The sequence below is a fragment of the Mastomys coucha genome, unplaced genomic scaffold (genome assembly GCF_008632895.1).
Source record: "Mastomys coucha isolate ucsf_1 unplaced genomic scaffold, UCSF_Mcou_1 pScaffold22, whole genome shotgun sequence".
Lineage (NCBI taxonomy): Eukaryota > Metazoa > Chordata > Mammalia > Rodentia > Muridae > Mastomys > Mastomys coucha.
The window spans coordinates 205,959,664-205,974,108 of NW_022196905.1; the positions used below are offsets into that span (position 1 = coordinate 205,959,664).

General features: G+C 38.6%; 1 protein-coding gene across 1 annotated transcript in view; it reads left to right on the plus strand.

The window, feature by feature from the left end:
- The window catches only part of Naf1 (nuclear assembly factor 1 ribonucleoprotein), a 30,497-nt gene that overhangs the window by 477 nt on the left and 15,575 nt on the right, over positions 1-14,445 (plus strand). Inside the window, exon 2 of the mRNA XM_031339978.1 lies at positions 3,718-3,883. Within this exon, the coding sequence (XP_031195838.1) occupies positions 3,718-3,883 (166 nt within the window). The remainder of the gene's footprint in view (positions 1-3,717; positions 3,884-14,445) is intronic.

Genomic DNA, 14,445 nt, shown 5'->3' on the forward strand with positions numbered 1-14,445 from the left:
TGCCGGGCCTAGGTAGTGGTGAGCACGCGCTTTGCGGGTCGGAGCAGCTGAGCTCTGGGCGCACGTGCTCTCTCGGAGCTGGTACCCCGGGTCTCGCCGCCTAGCTTTTCCACCGTCCTAGCTTACTTCTAGGAGTCCCCCCTTCGTTTCCAAACTTGATAGTCCGCAAAGTTAAAACTGACGTTAGTAACCTGCCTACAGTGTAGGAACCTCGACGTTTGTAGAGTATTTGTAAAAATTACTTTGCTGTGTTATCATAGGAACTCAGTTTAACATGTACTTTAGGATTAGAACTTCTGAGTTTTGTTTCAGTTCAGAATTTATATATATATATATATATATATATATATATATATTCATTCATTGAGACTATACTTTTTTTTTTAAACTTTAGGAGTTGAGGGTTCGGAAAAGGATTATTTTATGTTTCAGAGTTCATCCTCTCCCCTTCCAGCAAGGATCTGTGTAGCCTAGACTGGTCTGTAGCCAGTTGAACTCCTGGTCCTCCTGTCTCCACTTTCCAAGTAGAGGGTTGTACAGCCATCTACTACCGTTCTCTTAAAGTTGCTTCTTGATAGTTAATGTTAATCTGTAGAATCTTCATAGGGAGCAGGATTCTATGAAATTTGCAAACCAGTTTCTTGGTATTCGGGGCTCTGTGCTTTACATAGACATTTCCTCTGTGTTGTTCTTTGTGGAAGAAGACCCAGAATACAGAAGGTTATCAAACTACAAGTGTTTGAGTAAGCATGGGGTGAGGGGGTTTCAGGAGATGGGGACACTTTTAGGAAACCACTAAGAGAGGCAAGGGAAGAGTGGTCTCTACAAGAGGGAGAAGGTGTGAAGAGATTGGTGGAGGGAGTTAAGCCAGTTATAACAGCCTGGTTTATTGACAGTTCTAAGATGGTAGGCACCTTGTAATCAGAGCCTGGCCTGCTGGGTGGGGAACAGATACAGGAGGTAGGTCAGTCAGGAGCCAGGGTTGAAAGGGAAGCATGGGATATGGTCAATAGCATGACTGAGGAGTGTTGGAAACTGACTTCTGACCCTGTGGCAGAGGATACCAGATACTTGAAGGAATGAAAAAAGGTACTGCTTTTTGCCTGTGTGCTAAGTAGATAATGTTTTATTAATAGAACTGTTCAAGTTTTTGATCATCGCTGTGTGACTGTTTCTGTGGAGATGTGAACAGACATCTCTTCACTCCAGGTTGTGCACGGTAACAGGTGCACCCACATATTGTGCTTGTGTACAAGAGCATGGGTGACTCAGAGGTAGCTGTATCATGGGATAGCTCACGTAGCTGTATCGCTGGAGCTCCTTGCTGTGGGGGCGGCTCTACCAGCAGTCTGCCCATCAGTTTACTACTTTTGTAACTTCAGGTTAGGGCCTTGTGAGTTTCACTAGTTTCTTGAGTCTCCTAGGTCCGTCTCCCCGCAGGAGGCAGGGTTTCAGTGGGGAGGAAATAGTTACACAGCAATAGCCCAAACTAGATTTTTTTATTTTTGAAGATTTATTTATTTTTATTTATATGAGTACACTTTAGTTGTCCCCAGGCACACCAGAAGAGTGCATCGGATCCCACTACAGATGGTTGTGAGCCACCTTGTGGTTGCTGGGAATTGAACTCAGGACCTCTGGAGGAGCAGTCAGTGCTCTTAAGCCCCCCCCCCCATCTCTCCAGCCCCCCCCCCCCCAACCTATTTTTTAAGTTGTAGAGAGCATCTAGTAGCAATTTGACAAGTGCACTGCAGAATGAGGAAGGATTTGGTGACACCAAATCAAAGCAGGTAGTATTTAGCGAGGAGTACATGCTTTCTAGGCTGAAGGTACTTCAGGCAAACCACATAGTATAATTGCATAATAGTGAGTATACTAAGAGTGTAGAGAGTTTTGTGCACTTGCAGGATAGAATCAGGCTTCATGTAGATAGTGGGAGGACGAGGTTCTTGAGGTTACTAGAAACCTGATTTTGAGGCAGTCTAAGGCTGACATAGAAAGGAGCATGTCTTTTTTTATCTTGTCCACAGTATAGATATTTTGGAGGAGAATTAACATTTTTCTCTGAATATTTTTTTAGTTTTAAGTACAAACCCATATAGCTACTATCTCAGTATTTTTATAGTTGACTGTTATTGGACCATTTAAAACTAATATCTGTTGGTCATATAGCATATTCAGATCATGATTCGACTTCTTCGTCTTCACCCAGATCCTCCTCACCCATCCAAGTTCACACCTTTCTCCATCTCTTTAGAAAACAAAGAGGCAAATAGAGAGCATTCTCTCTCCAGGGTTTCAGTTAGCCAAGGGTGGCTTCAGACTTGCTATTTAGCCAAGGATGACTACAAGCTTGACTTTCTGATTGCCCTGCTTCTAAGAGAGCTGAGGTTTCAACCATGTACCACCACAATTGGCTTAAAGTGGACATTCTTTTATTTGAATACAACACTATTATCACAACCATAAGTACTGTCTTATAAAATTATTCTTACCTCTTGTCATATTTTTGTCAATTTACATCCGTCATAAGTTTTTCCTTTAAAACAAGAGGGGTAGCTCATGTGGATGAACAGTCACCAGAACTGTAACTGCAGCAGGGTGGAGAGAGGTTGTGGGAGGGGCCATGCTTGGTACTGATACAGCTATTACAGAAAAGGTGGGAGCGATGAGGAAGTGGACTGCATTAGGAGACTGGACTTTATTATGATCGACCAAGTAAGAACTAGGTTTGAAATGATTCCAGGATCTCACCTACCATGATTAGGTGGAAGACTGAGTAGTGAAATAAAAAGAGATGTTCCAGGAAAGAAACCCATTCAGTAAAAAGAATGTTTTTTTCCCCCTTGATGGAAATGAGGTACGTATAGTTCATACAATCATGATTGGTATGTGCCTAGGTATTAAAACTCAAGAATAGTAATGTCAGGACTGAAAACAGAGGCATTTATTTATTTATTTGTACATGGATAAAGATTGAGATCGTTGGAATGAATGTTTTATGCCTGAAGAGTGCAGAGAAAAAAAGGTGACTATGGTTAAAACACTTAAAAATAGCACATAAAATGGGCTAATGCAAGGGGCTAGTTGAGTCAAGCCATAAAAGTTTTCACAGTTAAGTGGTCACCATGGCAACTTTGAATGAGAAGAAACTCGTCATTGAATTAAGTAGTCTCATTCATAGATGAATTCAGTCAGACAACTACTTGGCCTAGAGTTATCATTAGTCACTGATTGTCACATGCTTAATTACATTTGTAGAGATTTATAACAGCATACTGTTGGCCCAGAGAGGGCCCAGGGTTTTATATATCTTTAGTACTTTTATATATATATACCCAATGCCAAAAATAGCCTCTCCCCTTAATTATTCTTCATCCCAATGTTACTGACCTCCTCACCACTTTTATCCTAATGAGCTCTGTTCTTGCTGTAAGTCAAGGATTTAAAAATGAACAAAATAAACCGGGTATTGTGGTGCATATCGTTAATTCTAGCACTTAGGAGGCAGAGGCAGGCAGATCTCTCAGAGATTGGGGCCAGCCTGGTTTACAGAGGGAATTCCAGGATAGCCAGGGTTACATAAAAAAACCTTGTCTCGAAAAACCAGAACATCCCACTAACAAAGTCAGTTTGAAATGTTAGTTTTTTACTTGAAACAAAATTGTATTTTAATTATGATAGTACTTGACCAGACTTTCAACTTTTGTTCTACAGTGAAACAGATTCAGATAGCTCAAGCTCCTCCTCTTCTTCGTCTTCTTCTTCATCTTCCTCCTGTGTGTCACTTCCTCCTGTGTTGTCAGATGGAGACGAGGATGTCCAAGTTGAGAAAGAAAATAAGAATTTTCCTCTTAAGACAAAAGATGAATTGCTTCTTAATGTAAGTACTTAAATTGATTATTCCAAAAACTTAGTGCCTCCTTTTGGCTTTTTTTATGTACCTCTGATGGGCTTTGATAGTCTTCTAGAAAAGGCTCTATGAAAAGGCTGCTTCTAATCCTGACACTTGATACTAAACTGATAGTCATGTTGAAGCATTGACTTCACTTTGGTGACTTGTTTTGAAATCTTTTGAATACTTTCTAGGCTGGACATAGAACAGTCAGTTTTAGGCCACTAGCATGCATGAAAAACCCAAGGCTCTGTATTCGTTCTCTAGCACTACCAAAACAATGTGGAGAATACTGTACTGGCTTTCGTATCAAGTTGTTTTGTATCTTGTTTTGTGTCAACTTGACACAAGCTAGAGTCATCAGAGAGGAAGGAGTCTTAGTTGAGGAAACTCCTTCATGAGACACAGCTATAAGGCATTTTTTTCAATTAATGGTCAGTTGGGGAGGACCCAGTCCATTGTGGGTGGTACAATCCTTGGGCATGTGGTTCTGGGTTCTATAAGAAAGTAGGCGGAGCCAACCAAGGAAAGCAAGCAGTAAGCAGCACCCATCCATGGCCTCTGCTTCAGCTCCTGACTCCCGGCTCCTGCCCTGTGCGGGTTCCTGTCCCAATTCCCTTCAGTGATGAACAGTGGTATGGCAGTGTAAGCCCTTTCTCTCCGACTTGTTTTTTGTCATGGTGATTGATGGAAGCAGTGGAAACCCTGACTAAGACAGTTCCTTTTGTGGTTCATGGCTTTCCTTTTTTTGTTGCTGCTCTTGGTCCACAAGTCAGAAAATTTATTCCAAAGTAAGTGAAACCTTTGAAATTAATTCCATTTAGAGAATTGGAATGCAAAATTCATCGTGTTTATTAAATGTGTTATAAGTTTTTTAGGATACCTAGTCACTTGAAACCTTATATTCATTATTTTAAAAGTCACAGTTGGGAACAAGTTATATTGGCACCTCATTGGGGTGGCATAACGTTCTGAGGGATTATTTTATCTTACAGTGTGTAAATCTGCCTTTGGAAAAGGATGATATGTTTGGTTAAAATCTGTAGCTCCAGAGGATAGTCTCAGAAATTAGAGTCCAGGCTAAATTGCTTGTATTTGGTCTAGTCTGTGTACTTAAGTTATTATCAATGCTTTTTAAAAGTTTGTTAATCATCTGTAATTAGTATAAAAGACTAAATTGGTGACTAGTTTAATATGAAATCTGAAGGCTGTGTATTTCTTGGCTGGATTCTACCAAGATTACTTACTGTTCATAGTAAAGATTTTCGTTTTTCTTAGGCTTGACATTGTAGGCTTTTGAATTAGTGTGCCATGGTTTATTTGTTAGTAGTTCATGATGGATTCTGGCAAACGAAGGCTCATAATCAAGTATTTTCTGAAAGTACAAGGAAACCTGGTGTCTGTTTTACCTGTATCCTGATGACCTTTTAGAAGTTCGCAGATTATGAAACCAACAAGTAGGAGATTTATCTGTATGGTTTGATTTGCCTTATTGAGTCTGAATTTTTAACATTGGGAGTCCTTTGAATTTAACACAGAATCTTATTGTGTATGTGGTGGGGGTGTCTAAATAGAATACTGTAGACATTCATGAGAAATCAGACTGGGTCTTTTTTTTTTTTTTCGAGACAGGGTTTCTCTGTATAGCCCTGGCTGTCCTGGAACTCACTCTGGAGACCAGGCTGGCCTCGAACTCAGAAATCCGCCTGCCTCTGCCTCCCAAGTGCTGGGATTAAAGGCGTGCGCCACCACCGCCTGACCAGACTGGGTCTTTGACCACACAGGCTTTGTTCTTTGAGGACTGAGCTCATAACTGATTTTTGCATCTCCCTGATACCCTGAAGTGGTTGACCCTGATGGTGGGTTCACAGTCAACATTAGTAATGATTACCAGAATGCATGTGAAGAGGTGTCTTTTCTTCATTGGTTCTTTTAAGAAATTGTAACATACCTGTAGCATATGCCAGTTACTTTAAACAAAACCAGTCATGTCCCTACTTTTTATCTAATGGAAAGATACTAAATAGAGCAGAGACAAAATTAATTGCTAGGAGTTCTCTTGAAGTTTGTCTTTGGCACAAATGAATTATTTTCCCTTAGAAGTACATTGTTGTCTTTTAGATCTTAGAACAGTGACTAGTGTGTTCCTTTTTGTGCCATTTCTAAGAGATCTTTTGGAAAAGACTTAAGAGGCACTGTGGTGGTTTGACTAGGAACAGCCCCTATAGATTCACGCATTTGAATACTTGGCCCATAGGGAATAGATATTAGGGGGTATGGACTTGTTAGAGCAGGCATGGCCTTGGAGAAAGTGTGTCACTTTGGAGGTGGACTTTGAGGTCTCAGATACAAGCTCAAACTACACCCAATGCAGAAAATAGGCTCCTCCTGTCTGCCTTTGGATCAAGATGTAGAATTCTCAGCTCACACTGCCACGCTTTGTGTCATGATAATCACCTAACCCTCTGCACCTTTGTAAGCCAGCCTAAATTAAATGTTCTCTTTTATAAGTGTTGTCTTAGTCCTGTTGTCCCGTCACAGCAATGAAACCCTAAGACAAGCACTTACAGTTTTTAGTTAGTTGGGTGTTTTTAGTATATAATTTACTTATGTTTAATGTTCATTGTTGTTTGCCTACATGTATGTCTCTGTGAGGGTGTCAGACGCCCTTGAACTGTAGTTACAGACAGGTGAGAACTGCCATGTCAGTGCTGGGAATTGGACCCAGATTCTCTGGAAGAGCACCCAATGCTCTTAACCATTTCTTCAGCCCTTATTTACTGCCCCTATTTATTTAGGTTTTTGAGACAAGGTTTCTCTACATAGCCTTGGCTGTCCTGGAATTTATCATGTAGACCAGGTTGGCCTTGAACTCATAGAGATCTGCCTGTCTCTGCTTACCGAGTTCTCTCGGATTAAACACTCACATCATATCCAGCAGTTTTTAATTTTAAAATGAATGGATTCTTGATTGGATATTAACATATTTAGATGAATCGTATTAGGACGGAAAAAATGCTGCTGCTTTGTTGCTAGAGGTAGAGGAAGACATTAAAATTTTCTGGTTTGCCCTAAATCTCTAAGTCTGTAAGGATCTATTAATGATTCTCTGAAAGGATTAACAAGTTCAAGACAGGAGAGTATCTTGGGGGGAAAAAAAAGTCTAAAAAGATTAGAGAAAATGAGTAAGTGAATTCCAAGGATGGTACGACCTCAGCATCTTCCTGCTCTGCCTCTGTGTTACTCTGCAGGGTGGCAGTTTGTCCAGCAACATGCGTTTTTTTATGAGGGGTTAAATCAGCTATGTACACTTGATTACACAGCCTTGAACGAATAGTAGAATCAGTGGAATGCATATTGAGTTTGCTTGGACATGGGCCTCATGGCTGTCCGTGTTTGTGTGGGCAAGTCTGTAGGAGGTGAAAACGTGGGAAAGTGAAAGCTTGAGAGGTGTGTGGGCTCCTAGTGATAGTGGGAGTGCCTATGAGCCACTTGGCAGGAGGGGAGTGTGAATGTGTGTAGTGACAGTTTTGAAGTTTTGGCTTCTTTAAAAAAAAACCCAGAAATATTATAATATTGTGTTTTCATTTTAATCCCAGGTATGGGATGTGGTGCTGTGAAAGATTCTTGACAGCAGTTGACTGTGATTTGCCTTGTGCACTGGTGGGGGCGTGATTTTGCCAGATGCAGATAATTTCTGCGATTGTGTGACAGAGGGTATATAAATGCTAGAGCCTCTAAAGGTGGCCTGGGTTGTTTGTTGTTGTGTGTTAAGAAGAAACAAGAAGAAATTAGATATCCTGACAGTGAAGATCAAACTTGCCCCAAGGAACTCAGGCCTCTAATCATCAGGAAATGGTCTAAATATAACATTGCCCCCTTTCCAACCCCTGACTTCATTCAGGGATCTTTTACCTTTCCTCTCTTTTCTACCTTATCTAGTATTAGGAGGTTGAAAGGGTGGAAGAAAAGCAATGAAGGGTAGAGGAAAAAAGAACCTACAAAGTAGCAAAAGGCAGCTACATATGTGTATTTGGAGGAGGGTGGGTATTGGGTTACTGGGGTGGTTTTGTGACAAGAAAGGGATACTGAGCTCTTGGAGTATTAGTGTTAACTGGCAGAGACAAGTACTTGGAAGTGTTGTGATGCTAAGCTAAGATTGGAGTCGGTGTTGTGAGAAGACTCACATACCAAAGAGAACAGAAAGATTTATTGTAAACTTGTGTTGGAAAGACATGGCAACGAAGGCAGCGATTACGTCATTATTTCTGTACCTCTGGGATATTCTTCTATCTTCAATGGAAGCCATGTGATTCTGTCTTTCCTTACTGGTTTCCTGTGCTCACCTTTACATTGAACTTTTTCATTATAGCTCTATGCATGCCTCTATCCTTGGCTCTAAATGTGGCATTTTTTTGTTAATTGGCTAATGGTTTATTTCTTTTATTTTGGGTCAAATATTAGGTTTTGGTTTTTATTTAATAAGTAGCAATTCATTCTTCTGGGAAGTGTTCCCTCTTTGCTACCACTGTATGCTGTAGGCTGTTTTGTTAAGACCTTGCATGGGTCACTTGAACTCTTAAAGTCTAATAGACTGGCTATGAGCAGTCTATTAATTTCATATCTAATAAAATTCAGAAGAGAATGTTGTTTTTGCTAACTGCTCTAAACAGTTAAATGGCAGCTTTCTGCTTCCGGTCCTAGAGATGTCTGGATCATGGACATGCCCAGTTTAGTGCAATTTTTTGTCCTATCTGCTTTTAAAGAGTTCATCTCTGAAGAGTGATCTCTGCACATGTGCCGAGCATCCTCTTCCTTTCAGTCTGCTTTCAAGCAAGGATGCTGCCTCTGCCTCCTTAAGCCTTTCCTATTGTTTGAAAACTAGAACTCAGTGATGTGGCTATATAGATTGAACATCCTCGATGTGAACCATAGAGGAACTGAAAAAGGAGCCCTAATTGGCCCTCTTGATGATGTCACAATGACAGGCTCTGATGTATGATTGAACTCATTGCATTTCTTCAGCATAAAGCTCAGAATGCTGAGAGGTTGCTGTAGAACCTGCACAGATGTAAAGCAGCATGTGCATCGCAGCCTTGGAGTCAGGGTAAGGCCCACAGTGCTGACTGTGTTGCTGAAATAGAAAATTAGATTCTTTTTGAGAATTTTTTTCAGAAACTTCTGCGCTTAACTCTTCATTCAAATAAATCAAATGTAATTGAAAATGTAAATTATTAAAAACACTAGGGATGCCAGTGTGTCAAGCTATGAACTAGAAATAAGTTTTATACATTGTTATTTTCTTATCTGAAAATTATGACTTCAGTGCTTATGTGCAGTATTCAGTAGGGATAATCATGTGTATTTATGCATATGATACAGCATGGCCAAGAAAATGTTAAATGCTGGTCAGCAGTTCATGAGAAATTTAACTTTCTCATCAGGATTGCCGTTATTTATTTATTTTTAAGAAATGTACTTTGTATTTAGGTTGAGGACATGTATTCACCTGATTTTGCTAAATCATGCATGCAGCCAAGTCTAAAACATCTCCACGAAAGAAAGAAAAACCTGGGCTACTTCAGGTGGTTAGAAGTTGTACTGAACTATTTCACACCTGGCTGATAATCTCAATTCCTGTGAAATTGCACAGTGGTCTACACTAATCATTATTAAGTGAATATGTGTTTCTCAGGGTCTGACTTATTTATCAATCTGTCCTAAATAGAGGGAAAAACTTTATGTATTTATGACACTGGGTAGATTTGGAATTTATTACAGTCTAGCCTAGATACTAATGAAACTTAACACAATGCCTGATATGTAGCAGTGTCTTGTAGACTCAGAGGAAGATGATTTTTTGTTAGTCTTTGATGTTTTGCAATAGTCAAAATTTTTTAAAGGAAGAATTTGTCTTTCCCTGTACAGATGATTCCATAAAGCCCTCCATATGCAGCAGGCTGGAGATGTAGCTCTGATACAGCACCTGCTTGAACACCCACAGGGTCCTGGGTTCTAGGCCCCTACATAGTTATTCAAGGCAGTAAAATGAATGATAGTTATTCGAGGCAGTAAAATGAATGATTTGCTAAGCTTCAGATGAAGGTTTTTATGCATCCTTATATTTCCAGTGTATGTACATACATATGGTTATAATTATATGGAACCATTCCATGTTTATATGGAGCCATTATATGGAACTACTATTATTGAAACCATAATTATATGGAACCATTCCATGTTATATGGAACTTTCTCTGATAGACTTTGGTAAGTACTTGTCTATCTGAAGTGTGAGGATACATGTAAGTTGAAAGAGTAACAGAATTAGTGACAATTTCAGAGAAGAAAGAGAATGCAACTTGCCTTGCAGTGGTAAGGGAAGGCATGAGGACTGAACAGACTTGGTGAGGAGCATGTTAACTTACCCAAGACAGGGTAGGGTGATTCTGTCCCATTGCAGTTGTAGTCTCAGTCAGTAGGAACTCACAAAATGGCCATTTGTTCCTTTATTATTCACACAGCTGATGCTGGTAGTTCTAAACAGAATTTTTTTAAATCTTTAAACATTTTACATATGTGATCTGAGGCAGTCACAGTACCTTTTCTCTTAGTTTTATGTAAGAAATGAAATGTACAGTCTCAGGTAACAAAAGTTATGCTTAGAGTTTGTTTTAAGATTTTTTTCATACCGAAGTATAATTTTAATTCAGTTTTATAGTTGAGTTTTGAGTCTTTTGCAGTTTTTTTTTAAGTTTGTTTTTGTGGGGGTTTTTGTTTGTTTTTATTTTTTTGTTTTTAGTTTTGTTTGCTGTCTATTTCTGAGACAATGTCTTATTGTGTAGCTTTGACTGGCCTCAAACTCTACATGGACCATCTGGCCTTGAACTCTCAAAGATCAGCTTCTCCCTGAGATTAAAGGTGTGTATCACCATGCCTACTCTTGAACTTTGATTTTTTTGACAGTCACTTTAGAGAAAAATAGGATGGAAACATAATTATTGGAAAAGGAAAAGAAGACATTTCAAAGAATCATTGACGCTTTAGGTGTAACTGTTTAATGGCTGGCATGACACTCTTCGGTATAATAGAACAGTCATTAATAAGGGCACTAATTACTCAATACACAGATGGCTAAGTTCTACAGAAATCTGTGAAGCTTCTGGAGAAGTTGAAAAATTATTAGTGAAATATTAAATATGGTCATAGACGCCACAAATTGTACAGACCTAATCCATTCTTTTTTTTTTTTCAATATGCTTTACCAGATAATAGGAAAAATAAAAATTGAGTCCTGGCTCTCAGTACTCCAGAGATTGGATCCTACTTTCCAAGCATATCTGAACAGTGAACGCTCACCTAATAGCTTCAGGTAATTGGCATGCATTCTTCTCAAGTAATAAGAGAAAAGTGGCCATATAATTTATTCCATTTTCTCCACTTTTCTCAGTTCTGCCTAAACTAGTACCAAAAGGGAGCCTTACTTCTTTTTTTCCCAGAACACTCGGCTACTCTTACTCCAATTTTGTGAGTAAAAACACACCTAAGATTCTTTAGATAATTTTATCTTAGATCATTGGATTGACTTTCTTTTTCTTTTTGTTTTTCAATAGTAAACCTTCACAGAAGAGCACGAGAGGTCCAAGACATTGTAGTGGCTGAACATGGTTTCCTAAGGGGCCTACTTGTGGCAGAGTAGTAGCTGCTTACATTTTTGGCTGGAAGTTTGGTTTTTAGTAGGATGCATTTTGAGTGTTGTGTGTTACTCCTTTGAGTATTTGTTGAATAGAAACCTTGTACACCTAACAGATGTTTACAGAGTCTGAATACAATATTCTTACAACAAATGTTTCATGACTGGGAAGTATTGGTAGGATCTCTTTGTTTGATTGAATTGCTTTGCTATGGGCAGTTTTACTGTTTAACTCTGGCTAGCCTATAACTCTCAATGTAGGTCATGCTGGGCTCATGAGAGCCACTTGGCTCTGCCTCCTGAGTGCTAGGATTAAGGGGAGGCACAATCACATCATTCCTGAGTCTCATGATTTTATGACTTGCTTATAAGTAATTTATCAGAAAATCATAGTAATTTTGTTTTTTTATCTGTATGTAGTTTCCATATTCATTGCACTGCCTTTTTCATGTTGTAAATTGTATTGTTAGACATTTGTGCTAAGAGACTTTGTTCAGTTTCCTGAATTACTAATGGGGAAAAAGAGGCTTTCCTGAGACCCTGTTAAGTGGGAAGGAGCAGATTCAGAACTGATAAGATGAGTAGCAAAGTGCCTAACCACATTAGAATCTGGGCTAAAATTGTTATTGTTTAGGTTTTGAATAGTAGATTATTTTGTCATACGAAGAATCTGCTGAATGTACGATTTAAATTGTGGAGTGTGTTTTCTTAGCTGTGGAGTGTATAGAAAATAAATGACTTGAATTTATTTAGTATATTGAATTTTAGTCTTTCCTTTAGCAGAAGTGCCTGGTGTATTCTATGTTCAGTTAGCCTTTTGGACTGACGATGTCAATCCTTACATACTCTGTTATCAAATATAGAAACATGGACTGTTAGGAAAATATTTTTATTCTTGGATTTTAAGATAGAGGGCATTTTATAATACTTTTTTAGATAAATGACAACATAAGTATTTGTACTTAGTTGTAGATACTGTACATTTAAAACAAGTTTTTAATTTCATTTTAACTTTGGGAACCAAAGTATAGATTAATTACAGATCTTCATTTCCCAAGTAGGCTATTTAGGTTAGTATTTTTCAGGAATATGGTTATATAATTTTAAAATTTTAACTCTGTCCAAGGCTGGAAGTAGATTAGTGTTAGTGCCTATGTATGTGTCTGTGGTAGCCTCTTGTTTCTTTGTGAGCCTGTACAGTGAGGTTATGCAGGGGTTTATTTGTGGTGATGAGAATGTTTAAGGATGGTCAAACTTGAGTGCTCTTTAATTAAACTTAACTTAATGAGTTACATTTAAACTTAATCAGCGTAGTTAGTTTCTTCCTATATGGATATGTAAAGATGAAAGGGGTTGTTTACCCCTTTGATGTAGTTTGATGTAGGACAGTCCCACCTCATTTAAATTTTCTGACCTGCAGATAACTACCTTGCTCTCTCAGCACCCTGTAGTTGTTCTGTACTTGATGGTGAGGGTCTTCCACACTTCTCTCCCATTCTCTCTGCACTAGCTAATTTAGAGGGTTCTCCCTCAGAATTCTGTAAATTCTGATTAGAATCAAAATGCCCATCAGTCTGTATTATAGCGTTTTTCTCCTATTGCTGTTTGTGTGTCTTTATTTCTTGTCACATGTATACCCTTTTACCACCTACAAAAAAGTAAAGCAATTGACTTCTGTTCCCTTTAGTAGCGGATAATATGCCTCTGAGGAGATTTACATATTGTCTGAGCAGGGCATTTGTTGTGCTAGTGTTAACGTAATTGTGGTAATGCTTGCAGCTGCAGCTAGAGTTGTCTATGTATCATTCTTGGCAGTAAGTTTTCTTAGGAAGCTTTATTGTATTTTGAGGTGGTTGGGTTCAGGTGTTTCTCCTTCCTTGAGGGTTGTATATTAAATTATATTTTCATTTTCTGATTTTTCCTCTGACTAAAGTGAACATTAACTTCTGAGATCTTTGATTAGCTTGGAGTGGTAACATGAATCAGTTTATTCAATAAATATATAATGAATGTGCTAGTCATTGTTCTGGGTGCTAAACTGACTTGGTCCTAGTTACTGGGTTTATTTTCTCATTAGGGATGTGGAAAAAAATGCATAGAATGTTAGTGTGATTTGAAGGAGGAAAAGAGTAGAATCATCAGCTAAAGAATAATTAAACTAGCTTTGGTCCTGTAGTTCTAGATTTAGTAGTTAGGAAGAGATGGTGACACCTGGAATATAAGTATTAGGACAAGACCATAGTATTGGACCTGATGACCCAAAGAACTTCACTTTGAATTTTTCTAGAGACCTATTTCTTTCAGACCTTTCAAAGTTCTGCTTCCTTAGATTACCAGTAATTTTCAAGGAAAGAATGTGTGTTAGATGAATTCTAGCTGATAGAATATGAATTTTTTTTTCCTCTTTTTCTTTCCTAGCCTGTTTATTTGAAGGAAATAAACATCTATTTTCCATTGATTTTTGTCTGAAAAACATCTGTCATCCTGGACATAACTTTGCACGGCTTGTTTTAGCTGACTTCAAGGCATACTCTGTAATAAGCTCAAATTGGAATTGTGTGGTGCTAGTTTCATTACTTATCTCTTGCACTTTCTGTGTACAGTACACTATTTAGTTGATGATGTATGCTCTGTGTTCTGTAGAGTATTTAGAGACTTTTTGGCACGTTATAGGTAGGTGTTATGCTGTAAAGGGTGCTGTGGCGTATGTCTGCAGCTCCATTGATGGGGAAGGAAGGAGGGACAAATTTGAAGCTTGTACACTAGCCTGTTTAGCCAATCAGTGAGCTTCAGATTTAACAAAATAACCTGTCTCAAAGCAAGGTAAAAATGATAAAGATACTTATGTCAACATCTG